Source organism: Lepisma saccharinum, chromosome 4 (assembly GCF_977018435.1).
Source record: "Lepisma saccharinum chromosome 4, izLepSacc3.1, whole genome shotgun sequence".
Classification (NCBI taxonomy): Eukaryota; Metazoa; Arthropoda; class Insecta; order Zygentoma; family Lepismatidae; genus Lepisma; species Lepisma saccharinum.
In genome coordinates, this window is record NC_139232.1 from 57,311,016 (window position 1) to 57,337,468 (window position 26,453).

The 26,453-nt window shown below is 39.8% G+C and overlaps 1 protein-coding gene across 1 annotated transcript in view; it reads right to left on the reverse strand.

Moving 5' to 3' along the window:
• Positions 1–23,527, reverse strand: part of mmd (disintegrin and metalloproteinase domain-containing protein mind-meld) — a 608,670-nt gene extending 585,143 nt beyond the window's left edge. The window contains exons 1-2 of the mRNA XM_083121407.1: positions 23,503–23,527; positions 22,912–22,962 (exon numbers count right to left, since the gene is read on the reverse strand). Coding sequence (XP_082977533.1) covers positions 22,912–22,962; positions 23,503–23,527 — 76 coding nt within the window. The remainder of the gene's footprint in view (positions 1–22,911; positions 22,963–23,502) is intronic.
• Positions 23,528–26,453: the final 2,926 nt, after the last annotated feature.

A 26,453-nucleotide genomic window follows, 5' to 3' on the forward strand; every position in this document is an offset into this window, starting at 1 on the left:
TATTCTTCGAAGAGTAGCAACATCTATAACAAGAGTGCGGTAAACACAATCTTTAACATACCCCCAGAAGAAGAAATCCAAGGGTGTGATATCAGGAGAGCGCGGTGGCCAGGGAGTAGGTCCATCACTGCCTATCCACCTGCCAGGGAAATGCCTATCCAGAAGACCTCGAACATCCTTGGACTAATGAGGGGGTGCCTCATCTTGTTGAAAAATTATTACAAACAAACCGTCATCTTGCAATCAACAGCATTGTCCTATTGCATGTAGTTTCCAAGCTATGTTTTGTTTAATGATACCGGGACTTTATGAACACCCTGCATATCTCCTATGAGCTATTATGCACAGAAAACACTAACATAAAGACCAATAACTCAACAGAAAAGAAACAAATGGGACCACTGTCTCGAATTTTGGCAACCGAGAATGATTGTTTTATGAGGAACGTATAGGATATCACAGATGTACGCTTGGATGTCACAGGGCTTGTTCCTTTAAACGAATCAAGTGATTTGTGTGAATGGAATAAAAAGGTAACGTCCTACAACAAATATTACGTGACGATATCTAGTAAAACCTTAAAAGGAGATTCACATCACATTGCGGAAACGTTTCTATTTTGTTCACATATTCTAGAAACTTGTCTGTATGGTTGTCCTACAAAAAATAGATTAATAGCTATTCTGTTGCAATAAAGCAGAATCCGTATACCTACTTCCTGGAACGTTTTGCAGAGAAATATTCTACCACGTTAAATTCTACTTCCTAAGACTCCTCCACTCGAGTATAGTAATGCTGTATCTCAATTTTATGCTAGAATCCGCGAACCTCAACAAATCTCTTTCTTAGCTTTCTGTCTTACCTTCTTCCCACGCCTATCTTACGATTTGCAGTGTTGCTAACTCAGAACAATATCACTAAATGTGGTTGTCTGGGCTTCTACAAATGGAGAGAGGAACAGGAGTTAGGGAGACATCTTCATTGGTGGCGAAGTGTATTGAGCGGTGGATTCGCAATCTTGCAGAAGAAATATTAGAAGGATACAGATACGATTCGACCTTCACGTTCAAACGGTGGCTAACCAAAATGCTTGCTTATAATATTGAATGCGGCATCTGATCAGACCATACGGGTGGGGTCCGTCCCTTTCGCTACCTCTTCTTCCCTTTACTGCATTTTACAAACCTCTCCTCAAAATAACACTACCAATTTTTCATGTTCTATTGTTTGCTTTCTCCTTTGATACATATGTCTTCATGTTAACATATATTGCTGGCCATTGTGGCGGACTGGTTAGCACATCGCGCTACGACGCTAGGTGTCCCGGGTTCGAATCCCGGCCTGAGCATGGGTGTTTGCGAGTGTTCATTCATCAACTTCATCATATCATCACTCATCCCCATCTTCGCAAATTATCCAAACGTGACACAAAAAGGGAAGTAAACTAAACTAAATGTTAACATATATTCATTCTCCATCATCCTATGACACACATTTCTCTTTCTTTGTCTCAAATTAGCTTCTTGTGAATATTTCCTCTTGCTTGTATATTTCTCACTCTGGTTTTGCCATCCACATAGTTTTCTCGTACACGCCTTATATTTTCCCATTTTTAGTGTCAATTCATCCCCATTTAGTCATATTTACTCTCTTCCATGTTATAACTCCATTAAGCCTTGTTTTCATGATTATGAAAAACTAAATATGCTGACCAAGGCAGTAATTTATTTTATTAAAAACATAAACTAACGTAACGTTTCAACCTTCTAGCAAGGTCTTCTTCAGACTCTGTATCAAGTACAAAAGTAACCAGATACAACAAGAAGGGTAATATATATACACAAACATTACTCCCTCCAGACTATTTAGAAAGTTGTTTGGAACTTTCTAGCAGATGACTTTCACTTTCCAACTTTACTTTCACCTAAAAGGCTAAACACAATTACTTCCATATAGAATGTGGTTGGACTTTTTAATCTCACGCTCTTTTCCCTTCATTTTTCTTCCTTCTCCTCTCCTCTTTTTCTCTTGTCCTTTCCACTCTTTCCAACATCTTCTTCCATTCTTTGTTTAACTTCAGTCCCCCCATTCCAGTTCATTGTGTCTTCTTCGCCTTTCTTCTCTATTTCCTTGGCTTCCTTCCATTTTCTCACTAGCATTCTCTTCTCCCTTCCTATTTGCTTAGCCTCATCCCACTCTATGTCATGTCCTGTTTCTCTCGTGTGTTTAAATATTGCATTTCTCTCTCTTCCATGTGTTTGCATATTTTACTACCTCCTCTTTGGCGTATCCTTACTTACTGTCAATCCGATCTTTTAAGAGCATATTTTCATATTTTGGCGTCCTGTTTGTAGATCTATTTTGCTCATTTACTAGATATTTACTTTGCTACAGTGTGTATGTTCCCATAACACTCCCACATATAGCTTTATCCTATCCATGGCAGTACCTATTGTATAGTCTGCCTGCTTTAGTCACGACCATTGATGCAAGTACGTATGCGCCGACTGGGCGAGTCCATTGGCAAAATAGGGGTGGAACGAGTAAGCAAAACCGGTCCCGTGCTGCTGCTGAAACAACAATGGAGTCACAAACGTAGTAGCGTCACCGGCAAATAAATTTAAGAGTTGTAAATGCCATCACACGCACAACAAATGGAGCTACAACAAATAAAACAACCGAACACATACAAACTAAATACTCCGCTGTTTCGCGCATGTATCTACCTACCTCCTCTTCCACGTGTGGACTCGTCCTCTCGAGCTAGTTTCGTCTTCCGCGGCGAGACAGTGCCCATTTTGTGCCTACTAGATAGCATATTTGTACATTTTGTCCCTGAAAGTTCACCCCGTGGCGATAACGAAACTTTCAGTCAGACGGTGCTGTAATTTATTTCCTTAAAACCTCACATCTCATACGTTCGTGCACGTGCAACAATGCCTTTATCTCCCCGTAAAGGTCCGATAAAAGTGCCTCATCGTTACGTTGAAAATCACAATCCATTCACCAATGTGTGGGCGAAGTTCTCTTAATGCAATTCTGGGTGCGTGACTAATCTCGTTGCATCGGAGAGATATGCAGGTGCCATTTTGCGCATAACGATACAGTTGAGAATAGGTGGCACATACGTATGTGGGTGCATTTCCAGTATGTTGGAATATACTTTTGATAGTTCGTATTTCTGTTCCTGCTATAAGAGCAACGATGAGGAGGAGCGGATTGCCATTACGAATATTGATGCATGGCGACGAGGTTAATAATTGTCTTGGTTATTTGTGTTCTCGTTAATTTAAGTCGCTTTTTTCCCAGTTTGGGTTAATCACGAGAATGATGATGAATGACGGCTAGATGATATTGATGAAGAGAGTGCAAGATCGAAAGTCGACCAAGGCGACAAATTGTCTTAGGAAATACAAGATCGAGAGTTTAGGAGTAGCCTAAACGTTAGGGTTATCTCCTTTGTTGCAAGAGGTGCCTGGTTCGATTCTCGTTGGGAGCTCCAAAATTTGTGATTTGACCCAGCAAGTGTGGAGCTACTTGGAAGCAATAGTTGCGGAGTCTAGCCTCGAAAGCCAGAAACCAGCGATGATGGGACTCGATGCTCTGACCGCGCGTCACAGAAAGAAAATCCACTTGGTATGAATTACTTATATTTAGCCGTTTGCGTCACAGGGTTTGTTTGAAAATTAGCGATTTTCTTCCAAATCAAACTTCTATATCTAATCATATTATATTGTAAGCACAAATTTAACAAAAAATGTATAGGTATGTTTCACCTACGTCACAAACTGTTGAATTGTGGCTTCGAGCAGCCATGATTAAGGCCAGTTCTTGTAAGCATACGGATTGCAAGCGGGCGGGCGGGAGATACATGATTGAGGCCAGTTCTTGTAAGCATACGGAATTCAATCAGACGGGCGGGAGATACGAACGCAGACATTCGATACTTAAAACAAATGTGCAGTTGGTGCAGATGTGACGAACGCTATGTAGTGGCTATTTCCTTGCAAACGACAAATAAAATTGGCAGCAAATATGGCCGCTGTACGCATCCTGACGTCACATGAAATCAAACTATTCTTTCCTACAGCAGCACATTTATAGTTTCATATTAGTAATGTAATGAATAAAATAAATAATATATTTTGTAATGATTTCATGCCGTCCTACAATATGATTAACAATAACATAACACTTGAAAATAAGTATGTAATAATGCCTTCATCTGTTTTCCACCTGTTTTGAAAATAAAAGATAAGTAAACAAATACACAATATTTGCGCGAGATTCATTTGCGCATGAAAATAGAGTGCCCCGCTCATGTTATTAACCAATCTATTATAATCAAGTTGTGCGACTTTATGTCATATACTTACGACTGAGGTCCACATTAACCAACTAGGAAAAACCTACTACTCACATGCGATATGTTTTTGTTTACATTGAATTCGTTCTTGCAGTTGATGGAGTGTAGTATATCATCAATGTTTCAGACAACGGTACATTGGGTTGTGGGGAGATTACATGTTTGTCGGTTGGCAACCATGCTCCTCCTCCACACCTCCCGTCTCACACGTGGGTGCGCCCATGTCATAAGCCGCTTACTAGTTTCCTTCCTGTAATCTCCGTGGAAATTTGTCAAAGCCTGACATTGAGGTCAACACCTATGCCGTCGTGAGGTCCTCAAGAAGCGTACAGGAGTAGGAGACTTTGCACGGTGGTGCAAGATTTAGCGTTTGAACAATCGAATCGCTAAGGAAAATGTTACTTTGTGCATTTCGATGTATCAAGGCTTAAGTGAAGACTAAAGTGGATGAGATATAGAAGGAACAAAAATAATGCAACTGCAATTTCTGTTCCATCTGCAATAGAACTCATGACCAATAAGGGGACACTGAAGCCACAATCTACTAAGTGTTGAAAACGTAATGGTTCCTTAATAATATACTGAAAAGAATTGTTGTTATTTACCCCATATATTCCTTAATAATATAGTGAGGACACATGTTGCTAGTTATTATATATTCTTCCTAATGAAAAATTGAGATCAAATATTGCTATCTATCATGTATGTTCCTAAATATAATATTGAGGAGAAATATTGTTATTTATCCCATATATTCTCGTCTAATATATTGAGTGCTGTTTATGCCCTGTATCTTTCATGATAGTTCATTGAAGAGAAGTATCCTTATTTATCCTATATGTTTCTTAACAATATATTGAAGTGATATTACCACTCTATATTTTCCTTAATAATATATTGAGAAATGAAGTTATTTATTCTACATGTTACTTAATAATATACTGAAGAGAAGCGCGCTGTTATTAATAAAGTATTTTCCATAAAGTTGAAAGAAGCTTTTACGCGTAAATTACGGATAGAGTGAAATTGAAGAAACACATTTCTTTCATTCAACACAAGGAACGTGATATTCGAAAATATTTTTTTAATTTGTCTGAAAAACATGAGTCTCGAAAATGTGCATTGAAAGTCATTGCTTTTAAAATATTTTTTAAAACAGAGCTTTGACAATTTAAATTTTGCCTATTTTGAAAATTCCACGTGCATTAAACCATACACAATTGTTTTTAAATGGCCTACTTCCGTCATAAAACGTAAGGCTGAGCCAAAATGTGGCTGTTAAAACTCTACGTTAGCGTCAAAGTTAAAAGTTAATCGACACTTAAACGCTGCATCAGAACTGCCTTATCTTGAGCGCCAGTATGGATGATCCATAATAAATAGTTGCAAGAAAAGTTTCTGTGACGAAGATCTATGTAGATAAATTGAAGAGCTGTTTTTATTTAAGTTTCTACGCAAACGATAGGAACAGAGCTGACGTTCCTTAAGCAATTATGAATGGACCCGTATGAACAAATAAATGAAGAAAAATTGAACATCTAGCATACAAATAGCATGGTAATAGTTCAAGGAAGAGTGGAAATACAGCAATCTGTGTGAATATAACATTGTTCGAATTGTCCATCAGTACACATCACATTCGTGTTTATAAAATAACAATATAATCACTCAGGTATGTAGGAAGTTTAAACATAAATGAAAGACCCAACGCCGTTGCATAAAGTATAATACATTTATAATTACAACTGAGCCGATACCGATAGATGGGCAGCGGTATCAGAAAATACCAGTTGGAACTTCTTTACCAATCCCGGCCAATACTTTTCCAGCATTTTGATCTATTACAGGTCTGAAAAAATGTTGTGCGACGCTTTCGCGGAGTCCAATTATCCTGGATATTATGCAAAATTCAAAGTTTTGTGCGAAAAACTGTATTTATGATTACGTTACATATCTTTTGATATTTCGATGTAATTCTTGAATAACTTAACTCGAAACTATTGGTAAATTGATATTGATAATTGGAGAGGAATACGGAAACACTAATATTAATCAATATTTTGATCAACTATATTAGTTATTATTTTCAAGTGTCGGTATATGTGGGAATCGGTGAGTGAAGGTTATAAACTGGTATCGGCTCAGCCACATTTATAATGCAAATGAAAAAATAATTCAGTAATTATATTCCTGTTTGTAGCGCATGAATTACTGATATAGCTTTTGTCCAGTCTTACGACGGGCGACCTACACGCGGGAAAGCGACCAATCCAGCGCGATAAGAAACACAGCAGCCTGTAGAACGAGGTGCGCGCAGCACATCCTTCTGTGACGTCGTAACTATCGGCGCCACCACTGTTGGTCTGCTACATATTCCCCGCTCCCCACTTCCCTTGTCAGCTTGTAGGCCACCCGCCGTGAGACTGGACAAGAGCCGAAACAGTACCATGGGAGAAAATTAGATTAATTTATGGTGTTGAAACATGTTACACAGATTCTATACTGTTCAGGGTAGCGATTTAACTCATACTCGCCAACTACGGTCGTGGTAGGTACGTGACCTTACACAAACGAAATGACCACGCGTCCAGACGGTACGTGACAGGCAGTAAGACGCTCTCTTTCAGATGATTGGAAAGTTTTTAGGGACTCGTTTGCTACATGATAAAAGGGATAGTGTTGACTTTCCAAGATTATAAACGTGAATCGAAAGAAACCAATTTCCCACAATAACTTTCAGGAAAGTCTTCGACCAGTTGCAAAGTCAGGTACAACCGAAGACGCACGAGGCCTGCCGAACGTCTACTGCTTTCGCTTTCATTATTAAAAGGACAACCAAAGATCTAGTAGCTACTTTACCCAATTGATCTTCCCTTGTTAAATCCATTATGTGGGCCAAAGGTTCCCTTGAAAATAAATTTACTATTCAGCAAAGTGGCTCCGATCGGTTAATTTTGAATGGGCCAATCGTACGACGAACTGGATTACTTAGACAAATTATTTTTTCTATATCGATTAGTCAGCAAAAGGGTGCAAGGAACTTGCTGAGAAGCAGAAGAAAATGAAAGTTAAGTATTTCTTCCTCTCTGTTAAACTGCTTTTAGCTGCCAAAATCTGCTAGACGAGCTTGACTTTCATTGATTTAACAATTCTTCGTTTTTTAAGTTAATATTTTGTTCGCTGCTCCCCTGACTCAACCTTTGATTCGTATAGGTTTGGAACAATGATTTATCCACGCACTCCCAAACACGCCACTCCACAAATTTTCTCAACACACCATAATTTTATTCACAAAGATTCTTTGGAATAATTACAAAGCTGCATGCCAGGCTTTCGTATTACAAGAGGCAAATTAAAACCTCAAAAGTCCAAGAAATGTTGTAGGGCATACCGTACACAGCCCAAATTTATATGAGGTATCAACTGTTATTTACAAAACGACCTCAAGGTTGCAACGTAATCAAGTGAACCATTTTTGTTAATTTGTACCACTTGCACCAGCGAAGAGGAGTAGTTTCTTGCCCTCTGTCACCCTAAAACTTACAGAAAATTCTCGAAAAATTAAAATTCAATATCTCTGTGCATGCTTACCACACCAGCAAGTTTACTAATGGAGGAGAAAATTCGATAATGGCCTCAGTTCGCAGGCAGATGGGTGGAAAGGCCTTCGCAGTGGCCCATAAGTGACTGCACGGGGACCTGAAAGATTTATTCTCCTTAAGGTATACAGCCATTAACTAAAAGCTGAAAACACATGTAGATCAGCAATAGGTATGTGCTAAACTGCATCAAACTTGTGCAGCCCTATAGAAATCTACTCGATACGAAACAAATACAAATTAAGGTCTTCATTCGACTCTCCCTTGTAAATTACGTGACTATTAATATTAGGAATTTCTCTCCTATTTAATCCACCTTCTCGGCTAGAAATCCCTTTGGGACCACTAACTGACGCGTCTATCGACAGATAAAATCAATGTTTCGACTTTCAGTTTATTCACGGCTGGATTTCTACAATACAGGGTATCACCAAACATTTATCCAATTTAAAAACTTGGGAGACAAAATTTACATCACCGTTCCGTTTGTTACACCAAACTGCACCGTTCCAAGAAATCTGGGCAGATCTCTCTCCGCTTTAAATTGATTTTTAACGTTTCTTTGTGTTCAACTGTTAAAATAAACCGGAATGTTCATTTACCATTTGCTGCTGCCTTGTGTTTGGAGATAACGAGGAAGATGAGTAATAATAATAATAATAATAATAATAATAATAATAATAATAATAATAATAATAATAATAATAATAGTGCCTCCCTTATAGCGCAGTGGTAGCGTCGACGTCTTGTAATCAAGGAGTCCCGGGTTCGATACCTGGTGGAGGCACATAGTGGTTCGGATCCCACTTTAAACTGTAGGTTTACTTACTTTACTTACTGTGCATAAAATGGACTTAATACATCAAGTCAATCAATCAATAATAATAATAGTAATAATAATGTTATATTTCATTAAATGCAACGCTCGGAGATTTCTACAATAGGGTAGGATGGTACATTTTTGATATAGGTACTATTTCGATCACCCGTTCTAAAAAGTCGAATATTTTGCTTCCTTTTACTGACAACGCTGATTTGAGGAGTGAGAGTTGTTGCGTGGGGTGTCAGGTGTGTTGTGTAGAAACATCGAGAAATTCTACCCGAAGAACCAGACGTATTTTGTATGGCAAGGTGAGTACGTTGGAGATAGAATAGGTGCTTTGTATATAAACGTCTGCCTGTCGTTTTGCATGCCCCGTGTTTATGCTTGAACGTAGGACAGCGAAATTCAGGTCAAACGTGGACGAGCATGTGGTGGCTCTAAAATGTGACATCTGTAGCTATCTGATGAGAGATAAGGGAACTACAGAAATATTTGTTTCCATGCACAAAGTGGTACACATTCGATCAGCGAGGTATACAGTTTGAGTTCCATTACCGTAACGCGTGCAACACATTAATTCAGAAAGTAAATGCGTTGTTCAATTTATTGTTACAGATGCCTCGCAAACGAACACCGAAGAAGGTATATCAACAGTATTCATCCCGAGTTCTCGAAAATGCCGTGCAGAGTATTCTAGAGGGACACTTATTTATACGTGGAGCATCGTAACTTTATCATGTTCCATTTGCCACCCTCCAAAACAAAGTAACGATGGCACGTCAAGAAGCATCGGGTGTTTCTTCCCCTTCCAGGATTATTGTTGGCCATCCCAACAGTTTTCTCCAAGCAGATGGAAGACGCAATTGTGAAGAGACTGATGTATTTGGAAGGGCGAGGATTGGGATTGACACCGAAGTAAGTGCGGGTAGCTGCGTAACGATGTATGTAGTCAAACAGAGTTATTAAACTAACGGAACATGCAATTTGTATTTATTTTGCTCCTGTAGGCCTACGCCATAGAAGAAGTTGCACTTGTAGTATATATTAAGGATACTGTTTCTTCACTCAATGTTGATCCAAATTGTACCGCACAGTGATCAGATTTGTACTTACCTAGGTAAAATTCTAATCAAATTTTATCCGACCGAAATTTCGTTATTCTGTCTACAGTAGCAGAACTAAAAATGTCATGTTATGCCAGCGTCTTTAGTAAAAGGTAAGCATTTCATTGGCACATAAACTGTAATTTTGTTCCCTATTTTTTTAAAGTTATATTGAATATAATTTTTGTGATCGAGGGAAAAAAGCGAGGATACCTGGTTTTTTGTTTGTATAAGTTTACGTCACTTTTCCACCTCAGTGTACTAATCGCGACGATGAAAATGAATGATGAATTATGAAAAGACAGACACAAAATAACGCCGAAGTTGGTAAGGACTCGAACCTGGATCATTCAATGCGCTCGGCCAACGAGGCAGTGGAATAGATCACAGGAAATTTTAATTATTACTTCATTAGGATCGTAGAAAGCATCACGACATAAACGAAAAACTATACGTAGCTATAGGTGAGATTCATTCGCACAGCCGCCATGTTCGCTGCCAATTTTGTTTTGTCGTGTGGAAGGAAATATCGTGAAATAACGTGAGATTCTGTTTGAACAACCGAGTACTGAACACTGCACCATCGTAAACAAGATTCAAATCTCTCGCCCGCCCCTCCGCTTGAATTCCTTATGCTTACAAGAACTGGTCTCCATCATGGCTGCTCGATCCCACAATGCAATAATTTGTGAAGAAGGTGAACACATATATATGTGAGAATAAAATTACAATATGTCCTTCAGCCTCATAGGACAGGTGGTCTCGTTCTTCACAATGGTCCTGGGTTCGAATCCCGCTCGGGCTCGGTTGTTTGTGAATGTCCATTCACCAATTTCATCATTTCATCATTCATCCCCATCTTCGCAAATTAGCCAAGAGGCACAAGACGCGAAATAAAATCAACGAAATCAATTAATCAATCGTAATATGGCAACAGCGCAGAGGCGTGACCATAGAGCGAAGAAGGGAGGAGTCAGAGGGTGATTTACACGTAGAACATCTTATCTGTAGAAGACGCATTTTGTTTCGGCAGCCTTACCTAAAAGCAGTGTGGGGCGGGGGGGGGGGGGATGCCGGGGATTTCCCCCACAAAACATTTTATTCCCAGCAAAAGAAAATTATTTTTATCCCTGCCAGGGACGTTGTTTATCCCCTCAAAGAAAATTGTTTGGAAAGGATACAGTATAGCATTTCTTCCCTGTAACACAAATGAAAAATCAATCGTGCTAATTAATTGTCTAGTCATCAAAGATATCCATGCCGAAAGGTATGCAGCCTTGTGGATTAAAGGAGGACGATTCTGCAACTGCCCAACCTCACCGAACATGTATTCAAGTTTTCACACGAAACTTTTAGGTGGTCAAATGAACATTAAGTTTGAACCTGGAAATGGAAATTTGGATACGTTTTGGTGTTACTTGTTCGATGGCTCTTTCTCGCTAGGAGTTTGTGTTTTCTTAGAATGTAAATACGTTGTTTCTAAATTACGTCATAAATGTATTAAGTAAGTAAGATTTGACCTAGGATAGAACCGATATTCAAGGTAGGTATACGTAGAACCGCAGGTCAATAGTTTAGTTTACTGACTACTAACATACATACAAATTTGAAAACACAAAAAAACCTACTTCCCAAAATGAAATCACAAATACGCCACTGAGTAGGCCAGCGGCGCCAGCAGAGGGAGGGGGCACTTGCACCCTAGAGATATCTGATAAAAGTTCATGTATTCGAATGATGAAATTCTAGCGATATTTTGTTACAAAGAATGATGTTTTCGGCGATTTACAGGCTGTCAGTTACAACAATTAACTGCCATGCCCAACAAAATAACAAGAGACATTAGAATCATGTTGAGTGTCGTAACTAATGGTCCGCGGGACGGAAAACTTTTGATCGGGATGGGATTGGGAACGAAATATTAATAATTCTGACGTTCGGGACTGAAAATAAATCTCCATTTCCCGATCAGATCGGAAATTTTCGAAATTTCCAGATGCGGTTTAAATCTTAAATTGTACGCAATCGAATTCCTCTGGAATATAAAGTGTTAACTTCAAGAAATTGCAGACACTTATATTGCAGAAAATATCAAGAATTAGCCTCTTTTCAATAAGATCCTTTGGAACTACGAAAAGTCGGGCTCTGCACTCGATAATTCGCATCCCGTCAATTTCAATTGTTCCTTTTTTTTACATACCTTTGATATGATCCACATTTTTATGTGACGTCACCAGTAGAAAATATGTCACTAATGTATTTATTTTTATGAACGAAAGCGTAATTTCTTTGTTATTATATGTAATAATGCACCTTGTTTGTAATGTATATATTTTGTTTATTGTATTTTATTCTACATTATGGGCAATTTAATGTATCTTTGTTTGAGAGTGCAATATACGAATTTGTATTTCTAAACATAGATGTCAGTTTTGTTGGTAGAATCTTTTTGTAAATAGTGAGTGATTCATCTGCACTTGAATCTGTGTTCTCGAAATAGTATAAAAGCGAGGATATCGCGTAAGAGATGATCACACTTTTTCGCCACGGATCGACGAAGCTTTTAAAATTAAAAAGAACTCCTCGGTGTTGTGTATGGTAGTTCGGGGCGCAAGCTAGGCCTATGTGATCATGGGTACGCCGATAGCCATGCATTGATGATATGCACAATACTGCAACCATTCTACGTTAAATAATAAAGCTAGCCTAAGGATTAATTTGGAAATAGAAGGCTAAAGAGCAAATATTGGCTCAGTTATCATTGCATATCTCTTGGTGTGGTAGTTCGGGGCGCAAGCTAGGTCTATGTGATCATAGGCTTGCCGATAGCCACGCATTGAGTTTATGCGTTTTAGTTGAGTCAATTCATCGACAAAGCGAAATCCTCGCCTTCGTCTCAAGTATATTTGCATTATAATTGCAATAAATAAAGAATAAAACCTTTCAGTTTATACATACTGCAGTAATGTGGTTTTATTTCTCTGTGCTGTGATTATTGTATTCGCCTAACACTATCCCTGTACCTGAGAGGAGTCTGTGTACTTCACCGAGTCTCATCGTTCACCGCTGAGTATTATTAAGTTATTATTAATAAACATAATAATACGTTTAATAGTATAATAATACGACGCGTCTAATTACAAGAACGTATCACCTTTCGGAATTTAAAAACATGGATCAGAGGTACCATGAAGATCAGTAGATTAAGTGGTATATGTTTGATATCCGTGCTTTGCGAAAAAGTACAGAAAGACAAAGAACTGTTCATCAACAAAGTGATAGATGTTTATGGAAAGGAAGCAAGGCGAATCCAGTTTCTATGTAGATAGGAGACTGAGTCTGAACTTGCATACAGCGCCAATAAATTTTATATTAAATTTCAATTTTATGATTTGTAAAATTATAATACTAATAGTAATAATAATAATGATAATAACAAAGAAACAACAATACAAGTTTCTATGACTGAAAGGCAAGATATAAAATCAAACTATTCCCCCGTCCCCGGGAAAAAAATTCTTCGACCGGCCTTGGATTGGGCATCCTCCTCCCCCCAAAAGCAAAAAGTTTAATTCGCACAATGCCTAAAAGAACAAAAACGCTCACCATTGTTGACTCTAGAAGCTTAGTACCATCTCGTGATGCATTCGCATGACTCGTGGAATGTTTTTTTCCAAATTCAGAGACTACTGCTGCCATCTATAGAGCGTATGTTATTCTCCAGTTACATCAATCGAAATGCATCACGGAACATTAGTCTTTCCGAATGCTTCACCAGGCACTTTTCTTTTGAACAGCCCACGCGATTCTCTGATTGGTTGTCAGACTAGCACAGCGTACACGGGAGCTTCTTGAAGATGTCACGTGCTTTGATCGTTATTCGTCTTCTTTCTTCCTCCTTGAATGTGAGCCGGATAGCGTGGGCCCAGAGAACACGTAATTGTTAAGCATCGATAACTCATCGTCTCAAGGGACAGCAAACGTGTTCCCTACTGGAAGTCCTGTATCCCAGTATAACACGCCACCGTACTTAATCACACAGGATAGTCCCGATTTTCCGGGATTCCCCATCCGGTAAACTCAAGGTGACGTGTCAGTTGCACGAGTCACTTTAATAAAGGGAGGGAAATTACATGCCCTGCAATCGATGGTGTTGGTTTTTGGTTAGAGTGGTTACTTTTTCAGTTATTATACTCTTTATCACGGGAATCCCTGGAGCAAGGTCGTGCATAACGACAGAGAAGGGGAGAACCCGAGTGAGCGGATAGAAGCAGAACACGCTCCAGCAAATGCTGAAGTCACCCGCCCCCCTTTCAATTCAGTTTCCTATCGCACGTTCATTGGTCGAGCCTTCTCGAGTCACCACTTGCACAGAGACTTGTTCTCGTTCGCTCCCTCCAGAGATTCTCAGGACAGAGTACAGGCTGACCTGTTTTAATAACGTTCTGTTCCGTTCATGGTGTCGATGGTTTTATACAAATGTTTTATTTGTAAACAATAGTAGCTTTTGCACGTATATCTATGAAATAATGCCGACTTGACAAGCGAGAACTATCGTTCTGTGTGAGTGTACCGCCTGCATACCCTACGAACGCGATCAACTAAGCCTCCTGCCTCGCTCCAGTACCGCTGCTGCTTGCCCTGCAGTCCACGCGTGCATAGGAGAGCGATCTTTTACATTTACAGCTAGGTTGATCAGACCTAGATTGAAGCCTTGCCACATTAGGGTAAGGGAACTTTGAATTGACCTATAGCATCTATAGCATTTGTTGCTGAATAATAAACATATACAGGGTGGTCCAAAAGTGCGTAACGGGCCGAATAGAACCGAAATGCATGCGGTTATTGAAATTTTATATGTGTACATGTAGTTTGGGGATGTTGGAAAACCTACTGAACCGCTTTTGAAATATGGTCGCCATCTTGATTGCCGCCATCTTGGATCGAGATCACTTTTTTAAATGTGAACCTAGGCATGCGACACATGAAATTACACTGGAGAAAGCTCGCAAACACGATGGTAGCATTCATTTTTGCAAAACTTTATTCATGTTCATGCTACAGGGTGTTAAATAAGTGTTTTCAACGGTTTCTCTCATTGTTGCAGGTGCACTAAGAAATGGAGCTCACACAAGCAGAACGCGTGGAAATCATCTTGATGTATGGGGAAAGAAGCTCGAAAGTCATCGCCGATGAGTTCAATCAGCGCCACCCAGAACGAGCTCCCATTGTTGACAGCACTGTGCGGAAACTGATCGCCAAGTTCAGAGATACTGGATCTGTTGCAAACAGGCCCAAATCAGGTAGGCTAAGGTAGCCACAGATGAAGCGACATCAACAGCTGTGTTGGCGGCAGTTACGTTGAGTCCGTACCGTAGTACCCGTAGTCATGCTGCTATTACTGGTGTGAGTCGTGCTTTCATTATGAGGATTCTGAAAAAGCACTAATGGCATCCATACAAGAACCAATTTGCTCAAAACCTGAGTGAGGACAATCCTGACCGCAGGGTTGAAAATGCAGAAGAAATCTCCCGTAAGGTGTTACAAGACCCTACCTTCCCTCACAAGGTGTTGTTCAGTGATGAAGCAAACTTTTCTCTCAATGGGGAGGTGAACAGACAAGACATGAGATACTGGTCCGAATCGAATCCTCAATGAGTGGATACATCTGGGACAGTCCTCCGTTCAAAAGTAATGGTATGGTGTGGCATATGGGGAACCCGTGTGGTAATACCTTTCTTCATTGACGTTACCCTCAATGCAGAGGATTATTTGAACTTACTGGATACACAAGTCTTTCCATCTCTCATGATCGAGGATGGCACTTTCCCTGAATTCTATCAACATGACGGCGCTCCCACGCATTTTGGTCACAATATTAGGGACTATCTGAACATCCAGTTTCCCAATCGGTTTGATAGGTCGAAGGAGAGCTGTGGAATGGCCACCACGCTCGCCGGACCTGACCCCCTCGATTTTTATCTGTGGGGCCACGTGAAATCACTGGGCTATTCCGTAAAAATTCGTGATATGGACCATTTGAAAGACAGAATTTTCGAGTGCTGTGCAAGCATTACACCAGACATCTTATCGAAAGTGCATCAGGGATGGTTGAATCGACTCAATATGACACTGCCCAACAATGGTGGACACATTGAGCATATCTTCCAACATCCTGCAACAGTGAGATAAACCGTTGAAAACACTTCATTTACACCCTGTAGCATGAACATGAATAAAGTTTTGCAAAAATGAATGCTACCATCGTGTTTGTGAGCTTTTTCCATTGAATTTCATGTTACCATTTTAAAAAAGTGATCTCGATCCAAGATGGCGGCTTTTAAGATGGCAACCATATTTCAAAAGCGGTTCGGTAGGTTTTCCCCCATCCCAAAACTACATGTACACATATAAAATTTCAATAACCGAATGCATTTCGGTTTTATTCGGCCCGTTTCACACTTTTGGACCACCCTGTAGTTACTACTCGAGTGTAGGTAAGGGGGGACTGAACCTAACTGACTAATGTGAACACTGCCTTGTGCAATTCAATATGTACGGAACAAAATACAACACATTAGCGGAAATAGTATGGTCATCATAATCTTGATCTTGGAGGAAGGTTGAATGATAGGCTGTCGAGATATGAACAGAGCATGGTTGGTTACACTTTTAGACGTGTCGCATACAAGTCGCATATTATATGCGATATTTGAATAACAAAGCTTATTCTCTCATTATTAACACTGTTATTGTTACATTGATCTGGCTAAAGAAATAACCATAAGTCACATTCGGTTGATTTGGTTTGATTTGATTTGGTGTTTTAAGTCCACTTTATACACAGTAAGGCTAATCGGGACTGGACCTACAGTTTAAAGTGGAAACCGAACCACTATGTGCCTCCACCGGGTATCGAATCCGGGACCCCTTGATTACAAGGCTACGACGCTACCACTGCGCCATCGGGGAGGCCCCACATTCGGTTGAGTTATATGATATTGCGAGATAGAATTGAAGCAGCCATGATTGTTTTTTGATTCCAAATATTATAGTTGCCAAAGTCGAGACATGCGAGTCTTGGTTTGTATTGTATTGCATCTATGCTTGTCTGGAGAAGAAGCGTGGGAGGAACTGTGGATTTTCATAGCTTTAACTTGTTTTCAAGTAACCACGACAAGTGTTATAATACTGAGCTTATGTTGCTACCGTAAACAGAGTCTCTCAGTGTGGGTATAGTATATCAATGTCCTACCTTGAGAATGGCTTTCCTACCGGGCGGATCTAAGCTTGTCTTATGTTTCTTTGATGGATTTATTAACTTAAAACATATGAGCACGTAAGGGGCTATTTGCACACTTCACACGATGCGGGAAAACGTTATCAAAAATGCATGCCTAATATTAAAGAAGTTACACCCGTTCTAATTCACAAGTGCAGGTGTATACCTACCTACGTAGGACAAACACACAGCACATTTAAGAAAGAAATGGGAAGACTAAAAGATGACTTCACAGAGAGTGCAAAAGGCATGTCCTCAAAAATCGAAATAGGTTGAAGAAAACACTGTCATAATCTTTCAACATTGAGAATATCCTGGTACAGTTCCCACCACTGAGTGTTTCTGTCGTCTGCTGGCAGACCTAACTTGCTATTACGTGAGTGCATCCATCCACTAAGAGGAGCGCTGGCGACACCACGTGCTTTGTTCTCTGCCAATCAGAACCCGACGCTCCCTTTGCGAGGGGAATTTGAACACTTGGTTACCATATTCACAGTAGAGGCTAAGGGAAGGCAACAGAGACAAAGAGGGGGGGGGGGAGCTGGAGATAATTCACCCGCTAAAATAGCTCATTGATATTATTATTTTGCCCTTTGGAAGGGCTCGCGCAACAGTACGTTCAGTCGCCAGAAACACAACAGCCTGCAGTAGACAGTCAATTCAGTGGCGGGAACTGTACCAGAATTAAGTTCTGACTTTAACATAAAGGTGAAACTATGCTCGGGAGAGGGGAGGTGTGGCGGGGGGGGGGAGTATTATATATTCAGGTAGAATTCCATGTATATGATATTGATTGATGTTATAGAATGTCATTACCAGAGTGGGGCTTATAACCCCCACCGTCCTCTTCGGAAACGCCATCGGTCAACTGATTAAAGTTCATTTTAAGGTAAGAGAAGCTGTTCCAGTACCTTCATTAAGGTTAATATCCAGGAACAATCAACAAAATGAAATTAAAATATGGCAGGTTGGAGCAAATTAATTGCATATATGAATTACTTTTATCGGCTGTAAAATTTGATGGTTCCCCCCTCATTCAGCAGAGACAAATATAACTTCCAAAGATGCAGAAATGGACCGAGCGAAGTTAAGTTGCAGCATGGAAAGATGAAACTCGGATGTTTTTTATTCCGGTTCCAGAGGAAGAGTCAGGGAACTGCTTGATCCGTTTCGATACCGCCAACCCACTATCCGCTCGGGTGGGCAAGCTGATTACGCCCACCGTAACCGATGGATCTGGTTAGTCAGACTAAGAAGATCTGCAACATATCCAATATCCTTTCCGCCTTATCCTCCGAAATTGACATCCGAGTGAAACGAAGTCTTCCCAGAGGATAACCATCCGGATCCTGCATTATGAGAATGGTTCGTGAATCTTCCGTTTCATTCATCGCCCTCATTTGTCTGGTCTTTGAATCGTTAAAAACAATTTCTCGAAAGAGAAGGAAGATAGGTAAGGGTTGCATCCTTTTCTATTATGGAAACAATATTGAAAATCCCCATTATTGTTTTGGAAACTGCGATCGTCAATACTCACTCCACTTCTGTATTGGTTCTCTAAGTAATCTTCTACGTACAGTGGCGGATTAAAAACCTCCTCTCGTGAGGGTTGGATAATTGACATTTTGGCTGTCCCCGAACCATTGGAGGCTCATTGTTAGTTTTAGACATCTTGCGAGGAATTGCTTAATTTTAGATGTCAGGTGAAGGGGGTGACGATTCTAACACATTCTTATGTTAAGTGAAAATGTATTATTGGTTTTGGAGGAGCCTTCCTCATAAGTCATAACGTAGTGGCTAACGATGTTGACTTGTAATCAAGGAATTTCGAGTTAAAGGGGGAGTATTGCACTGGGTTCGGATCCCACCTTAACTGTAATAACAGTCCCAGATTAACCTATATTAACTTAAAAGTTATTAAAAATGTAAATGGTAAATTTTCCGTATCCGGAAAACGACTGAAACTCGCTATTTATGTCACTTTCTATATTCCTACTTACGTATTCTGCATTGAGAAACATTGCTGAAGGTGGCATTTCACTTTTTTCACGGAAATAAGATATATTTTCGACGTATGAAGTAAGTTTTGTTCGTTTCTTTTTCTCTTCGGTAACACACTAAATGGCGGTCACAGTTTCACTACCGTAGTCCGCATGCAGTGTTTCCACCCCACTCCATCCAAAAATACCTACGAAGCCCTACAAACCAACCATTGACACATAGCCCCACGAACCATTTATACATAGCCCCACGAACCATTTCCGGTAAGGTAAGGTTAGGTTGGGTCACGTTTAGGTTAGAATAGTTAAAAATTGGTTTAGAAAAAAAATGCGTAGCCCCACACACCATTCTCGCATAGCCCCACAAACCATTTTCGGAAACGTACCTTCTTCAGTTACAAAAACACGTGTTTGGAAACACTGACCGGGATTACGTCATCATACACAGGAAACATCCGGCTGGAAGGAAATGGATGCAACAGCTTTCGGCATCGGTCACACATTTATATCGAAAAATACATGATTTACCGGCAAAATTCAATGAACGATGCGAGAAAACACTTCCCCAAACTTCCACAAGTCTAAGAAACTGCATTCGGTAAGTAATTTGTCCTGTAAATTTTAAGAAATCCATTTTCCGGATACGGAAAGTTTACCATGTAAATTTTTAGAAGACTTGTGGTTCAGCTGATTTATTAAGCAAGGAGGATGATATAGCATGCATGGACAATAAAAGCGGAGGGATCAGTCAAACTAATACCTAGATAGTTGTAGCCTGTAGCCGTTAACAGTCGCCTACTCGGTTGACAGACCCACTCTTAGAGATGTCAGACGTGCAGGCCTTTACAACTGGTGGAGAAAAAATGAAAATATCCACGGATCAAACTCACAAAATATAAACACTGACATATCAGGTGGATAGAATTAGAGTTACCCAACTCAGAGCCCTCTGTAGCCTGTTTGAGGCATCGTAGAACTCTGAAATTTGATGAATCCACTATGCAGACCATGGGGAAGAGGATAGCGATAAAAAAAAGTTCAATTTTCCGCCACCAGGTTGAAATGTGGCGCTGTACTTCCATGACGGGTTGTAATAATGACGTGAACTGCTCCAATTGGTTATGGATTTGCCTTTACCTTGCAATCTTGCAATAAACGAGAGATTATTTTCTCTCAACTTCCAGCCACTAACAAATGTCTTTCTAATTAATAACTCAGCTAAATCACTTAACGTGATTATTTGTACAACCCATCATGGAAGTACAGCGCCAAATTTCAACCTGGTGGCGGAAAATTGGACTATCTTATTTTTATCGCCATACTCTTCCCCGTCGTCTGCATAGTGGATTCACCAATTTCAGAGTTCTACGATGCCTCAAACAGGCTACAGAGGGCTCTGAGTTTGGTAACTTTAATTTTGGTCACTCTGTAGATGGAACCATCAATCCCTTTTCTTGGGAAAGAAGAGGCTATCCAAAAACCCGATGGCAACAAAAGATATAATTAGCATGTATGGACTTATACGACAGAAAAATAAATGACAGTGGCAAACTTGAATCCGTTGTGCATGGCTACATACATACAGGATAGGAATGGTAACACTGTTAAGCCTTGTTTCCATGTTAATAAAACATAAAATGCTGACCAAGGCAACATTTATTGTGTAAAAAATATACACTAAAAACGTAACGTTTTCACCCTCAAACAGGGTGTTCTTCAGACGAAGATCAATAAATCAATTTCTACAAATTTATACAATAAATTTTGCATTGGTCAGCATTTTATGTTTTATTAACAGGATAGGAACTTTCGAGTAGGACTCGTAACGCCAGAACTAGGTCCTCTACTCACTCTGAAAGTTTGCTGGTGATGTTCAGTTTGTGTGTGTGTGCGCATACATAATCACAAATAGAGACTGAATCTAAAACTGGAAGCAGATTCATTGAAAAGGGACAGCGAAAGGAATCCCATCAATTCTTCCGAAATCGGAAATTGGGTGGTTAAAAATTCCAGCCCACCGACAATTTTTAGGCGCAGATAGGAATCTTGCCTGCCCTTGGAGACTTAGCCGAACTTTAAACTTTGTCCCACCCTATCCCTGCATTGCCCTGCTTTCTCCATCCCCACGTCTTTCCAATTACTTTAACACACTCCCTCTTCCTCCTGCTCTCCTTTCTGCTACGCATTCTCAGATAGTGGAAGGCAAACATCATCCCTTGATTGAACGAGGGAGGAAGCGTTATGTAATCTTTCCATCTCGTTTAAAGGAAATAGGGAGCAAGTGATTCACTCTATCTACCTTTTCTTCTACTCAAAGTACTTGACTAGAAAGAGCGATCGAAGTCACGCACTTTCTGCCTTCCACATTGAAGCAGGAACATTGCGTCTTGATGCGTAAGGATGGGAGAAAGTGTTAAAAGGGAAAGTGTAGGACATCGGAGCTCTACGTTTATTTCATTCAGATGAAAATATCAACCACGTGATGAAATCCAATCTTAATATACATAGAACACTACTCACCAATACTCACATTAAAGGTAACAGCAGCTCTATATTGGATACATAGGCTTGATGAGATATGTATATTCTATACTCTGTCCCGGGGATCTCTGGAGCGAGCCTCTGCACAAGTAATGACTTGAGGGGGATAGACCAATGAACACGTGGGAGGGAACGGTATTGTGTGGAAGCGTGTACTCCTTCGCTCCGACCACTCGCTTGCTCCACTTCTTTACCGTTATGCACGGTCTTGCTCCAGATATTCCCGGGATAGAGTATAGACCAGTCGATTGATTGATTTAGCTTGTTTTACTTCGCTCTTCTACCACTTTTGGCTAAGGTATGTGAGGATGAGTGATGATAGGATGAAATTGATGAAGGGACACTCACAAAGGACACCCATGCCTAGGCTCGGATTCGAACCCGGAACTCTAGTGTCGAAGCACGAGCAGAGAATCAAAAAGTATGCATTAACAATATACGAGACATACATACAGGTTATACCATGACAGATCAGAAGCGAATTAACATGAGTTTTACATGAGGATATCCAAAGCCTCTTATCTCAGTCTTCAATAAAGGCAGACAAACGCAACATATCTCATTTGAAAGTACATGTGAACGACATGTGTTCAAACTTTTCAAACTTCAATGGTTCAAATTACCTCACCATAGATTTTGATGTTATTTGTGGGCCGAAACTTTATTTGACGATGGCAATTTTTCAAATAAGAAATAAATGTATTCTTAAATTTCCCCACGCAATAGATCTGTGGCTCCAGGAAGGTTAATTCTAGTGGGCTTATACGTTTACCGCCGACGTGAGCAGCCGGTAGCAACCCATGAAATAAACAGGGGCGAATCTCCCCCAATAGACTCAAGTAACCCCCATTGTCATAGAGGGATATTTTCAATACGACCAGGGATATTTTTACCTCTTGCCCCTCCTTAAAAATATTTACAAGATGTTTACATTTTCATGAAACAAGAATAGTTTCGTATTAGAGTACAATTTCGGACAACACGTAAGTATTGTGAAAATTATGGTATTTACCTATCTTACGATCAAGGAGTTCTTAAGAATATTTTCAGTCTTGATTCCGTTTGCTCGTAGAAGGAGCTTAATTGACATCTAGCTACGACATTACAAGGCTCTCATTTCACCTTTCTCACATTAAATTCAATACAACTGTTCTCTTAAGTACAGGCCAATTAAAAAGTTAATCAAAGCTTACTCACCCACGGGACTATCTTCGTTCCAGAACGTTTCATCGAGAGTGTAATCCGCCTCTGAAAGAGAGGGTTAGTATGAGTTAGTATGTAGACAAAGACTCAACAACAACTACAAATATGAAGAAGCTATTAAAAATAATAATTCACTAACAGATCAGTACTAGAAAAACGTTCCTGTAAAGTATTTCTACCATGCTTCAAATGCTAGTGTATAGGTTCTAGAAATGAAATGCAGAGAGCTCTAGCTAACGTTTATTTGTATATACCAATTTGAAGATGCACGCTGTAAATAGCACTGAGAAATTATGTGCCAAAAAGTCTACTTTTTGTATTCATTAATACTCGTATCCATCAATTACAAGACGTCACCTGAGTTGTATCAATATTTGCCATAATCAATATCTTCTGGATATAATAATGTATACAATGACATTTTAATATTTTTGAATATCACTAAGTTGTTCAACTTTCGTATTTAGTAGTGTGTACGATGCATGTGTAAAAACAAAGAAATTACAACACCAGAGAATAAGCAATATTAACTAAAAAGTTTGCTTTAAATCCACTTTTGGATTGGTTAATGCGATGAAACTTAACCAACAATTATAAGTGTAAGCACCATAGTCAATTTTTAGTTTTCTATATCAGTAAGGTAGATACTTGTGAGGAGAAAGCTCATTCCATTCTGCACAGCATTTGCTACTTGAAGATTACAGAATCCTGCAAATGTGGGTGACTGAAAATTGTTGGCAAAGGTAAGATCAGTTTTGTGTATTTAATAGGCTGATTTTAAAAAAAATGCCTCATTTTTATCAATATCACGTAAGGATGTTTTACATAGTTGGCTCGAACATATTGGGAATGAGTCTATTTTACGTATTCTGCTTAAATCTTTTTTTGCTTTAAATATTTTAACAAGCTTTATTTACAATATTGATTGAAAACCATTATTAACATGTACTACTATTGCCATGCCCTTATAAAGCATTCTCCTTTTCTTCCCAAAGCTCTTTGTGGCACACAGTGCATCGTAGACTTGCTGCACATTTTTTCTGTACAACAATCACCAATAGTTGCCATGTTTTCTACTTGTATCTTCTTCATATTTTGAAAAAATATAAGGTTTAATCAGAAGACGTAAAATAGACTATTCGTACAATATTTGTGGAACTATGTGGAAAATCCTTACGTGATAAGAGAAAAACGGAAGTCACGTTTGATTATCAGCTCACCAAACAATCTTAGAAAGTGGTAAGGTTGCGCTATCAAAAAGAGAAAACCCTCTGATGCTGACGTCGAATTTTCAACCTTAAGGTGATGCAATCAGCTGCTTGCCACGTACTCTTGCCCCTACGTTGCCAAGATGTGCAGCAATTTTGAACACACTGTCGACACATTACAGTGTCAAGTACTTGCAAAAGCATGAAAGGGAAAAACTATACAGAGCACAAGCGGTGACTTAGTCAATGCTGCTGAATTTTCTAACGAAGTAAGGGAGGGAACAAGCGAAGGGAAACTGCGAGAGAAGTAAACATTTGACTGTCAACTTTTGTTCCCGAGTTGGACGCGGTGTATCTCTCCTTGGTACAACCGTAATTTTATTAACAATTGTCAGTGATTTAAATTTGCAGGAGTTCGCGCATTCGTACAATGAAATTCTTGCAAAAAAAAACAAAAAAAAAACGTTCACGCAGAGAAAACTCACAAACACCAACTGGTTAAGCGTGACGTCACCAGAGCCAGTGTCGCGGATGTATGTTTCCAAACAAACTTTCACGTGGCGAATCTCCTATGCTCCTGATCGCGAAGGTGTGACTTTTATTCTAGTGACAGCAGTCAGGAAACAGAAAGATGATGTGTACCGTACATCAATGTAAAGACTAGATGCTGGACCTGGATATTTTACTCTTTTTTCACGCATAAGGAGTTAGTGAAAAATAACGTATGAAAATCGGGTAGTTTCCAAGAAACACGTCAGCAATTTACTGTAAGAACATCGATATAGTCTAAGTCTTTACACCGATATACGATAGACATAAGTATTTGGATATCTAACTGCTGTCACAGTAACAAACGACAACCTTCTACGATCAGTTTTCACCATGTAAGATATCTTCTTATTTTTTTTAAAAAAAAATATGGGCTAAAACCGCCAATGTTACGAGGGCTTAAAAAATACTAGATTTTCTTATGTTAATTTTTAATTAATCTATCATCTGTAAGAAATTAGTAAAATATCTATGCATTCACCAGTATTTAATCTCTACACTATTTTGCTTGATAACTGCTGTCACTGAAACAAAAGTTATCCCTTTCCCATACATTTTCAATGCGAGAGGATAGGAGCAAGCGTGTTGAAAGTTATGTTTGGAAAAATACATCCGGGACATCGGCAGCAAGTGATGTCACCGCTTAACCAGTCTATAGATTCAGGGATGTATGTAAACCGTAAGGAAAACTATTGGCTACCTGATGGGGAAGGTCCCTAAGGAACAAATGCCTAAGATGGGTTTTTGGGGCAGCCACGATCAGAATGCAAAGGTTGGTTAGAGGGTGTTCGGAGAGGGCTTTCATGAAAACCTCCCCGAAAGTACCCTGTATCAGCTCCACCAGGGTAAAGCAGGTCCCCCAGGTTGCCGCGTTGGAGAGGCGAGGAAAAGAAGCAGGACAAAAGGAAGAACGCGAGAAAAGAAGGGAGAGGGGCCCGCCCTCACTTAATTACGTAGAATCGGATAAATTCCGCGATCAATCGAACGTGGTGGACCGCGATAACCCGGTTCGATGCATCGATCAATACCCTTAAGAAAGTGTCGAGGAGGAATTTGGCACAGTCAGCGAAAGAAAATTGTTTTTCCTTCTTTCCTCGGTCCCCTAACTTCCTTCCCATTAAGGCGCCCCCGGGGTATGCCAGTTCCCACGCTGCTCCAAAGTTTCTTTTATTTTCTGCGCGGTAGGGTGCGCGGGGAGGTATTTTTTTGCATTTACGCGGGACACGGAGAACATTAAACAGCAACTTAGGAAACTGCTGCGCATGCGCTTCGTAATCTACACTTGGGTGCGAAATTTCCAAGTAATCAGTTCCCTGTGAATTATGGAGATAAACTGCCCAAGCAGCCTTGGAGAAGTGTTCGGGATGGTTGAACTTCGCCACGCCTTCAGAAGAAAATGGTGGAGTAAAATTTTACAGATTTTCCACAAAGAGAGATGATATATGGTGACATTCAAGGATAATTTGGATCGAATCTCACTGTAAACTGTAAATTTACTTGCTCTACGAGTAAATTGTGTTTTGTATAAGGTTTGTCAACTATCATATTGTTTTTCTGGTTTGGTTTAATTTGATTCGCTTTTCTGCCACATTTTGCTAATCGGGAGGATAGGGAGGAGTGTTGATATGATGGAGGGACACTCACAAAGAACACACATACCGAGGTCGGGATTCGAACTCTGAACATTTGGCATCGTAGCGCGCTATGCTATCCACTCTGCTGTGGCGATCGGTTGTTTGTGAACTTTTGTTTGATAAATTGGCAAGTACTGGTAAGTAT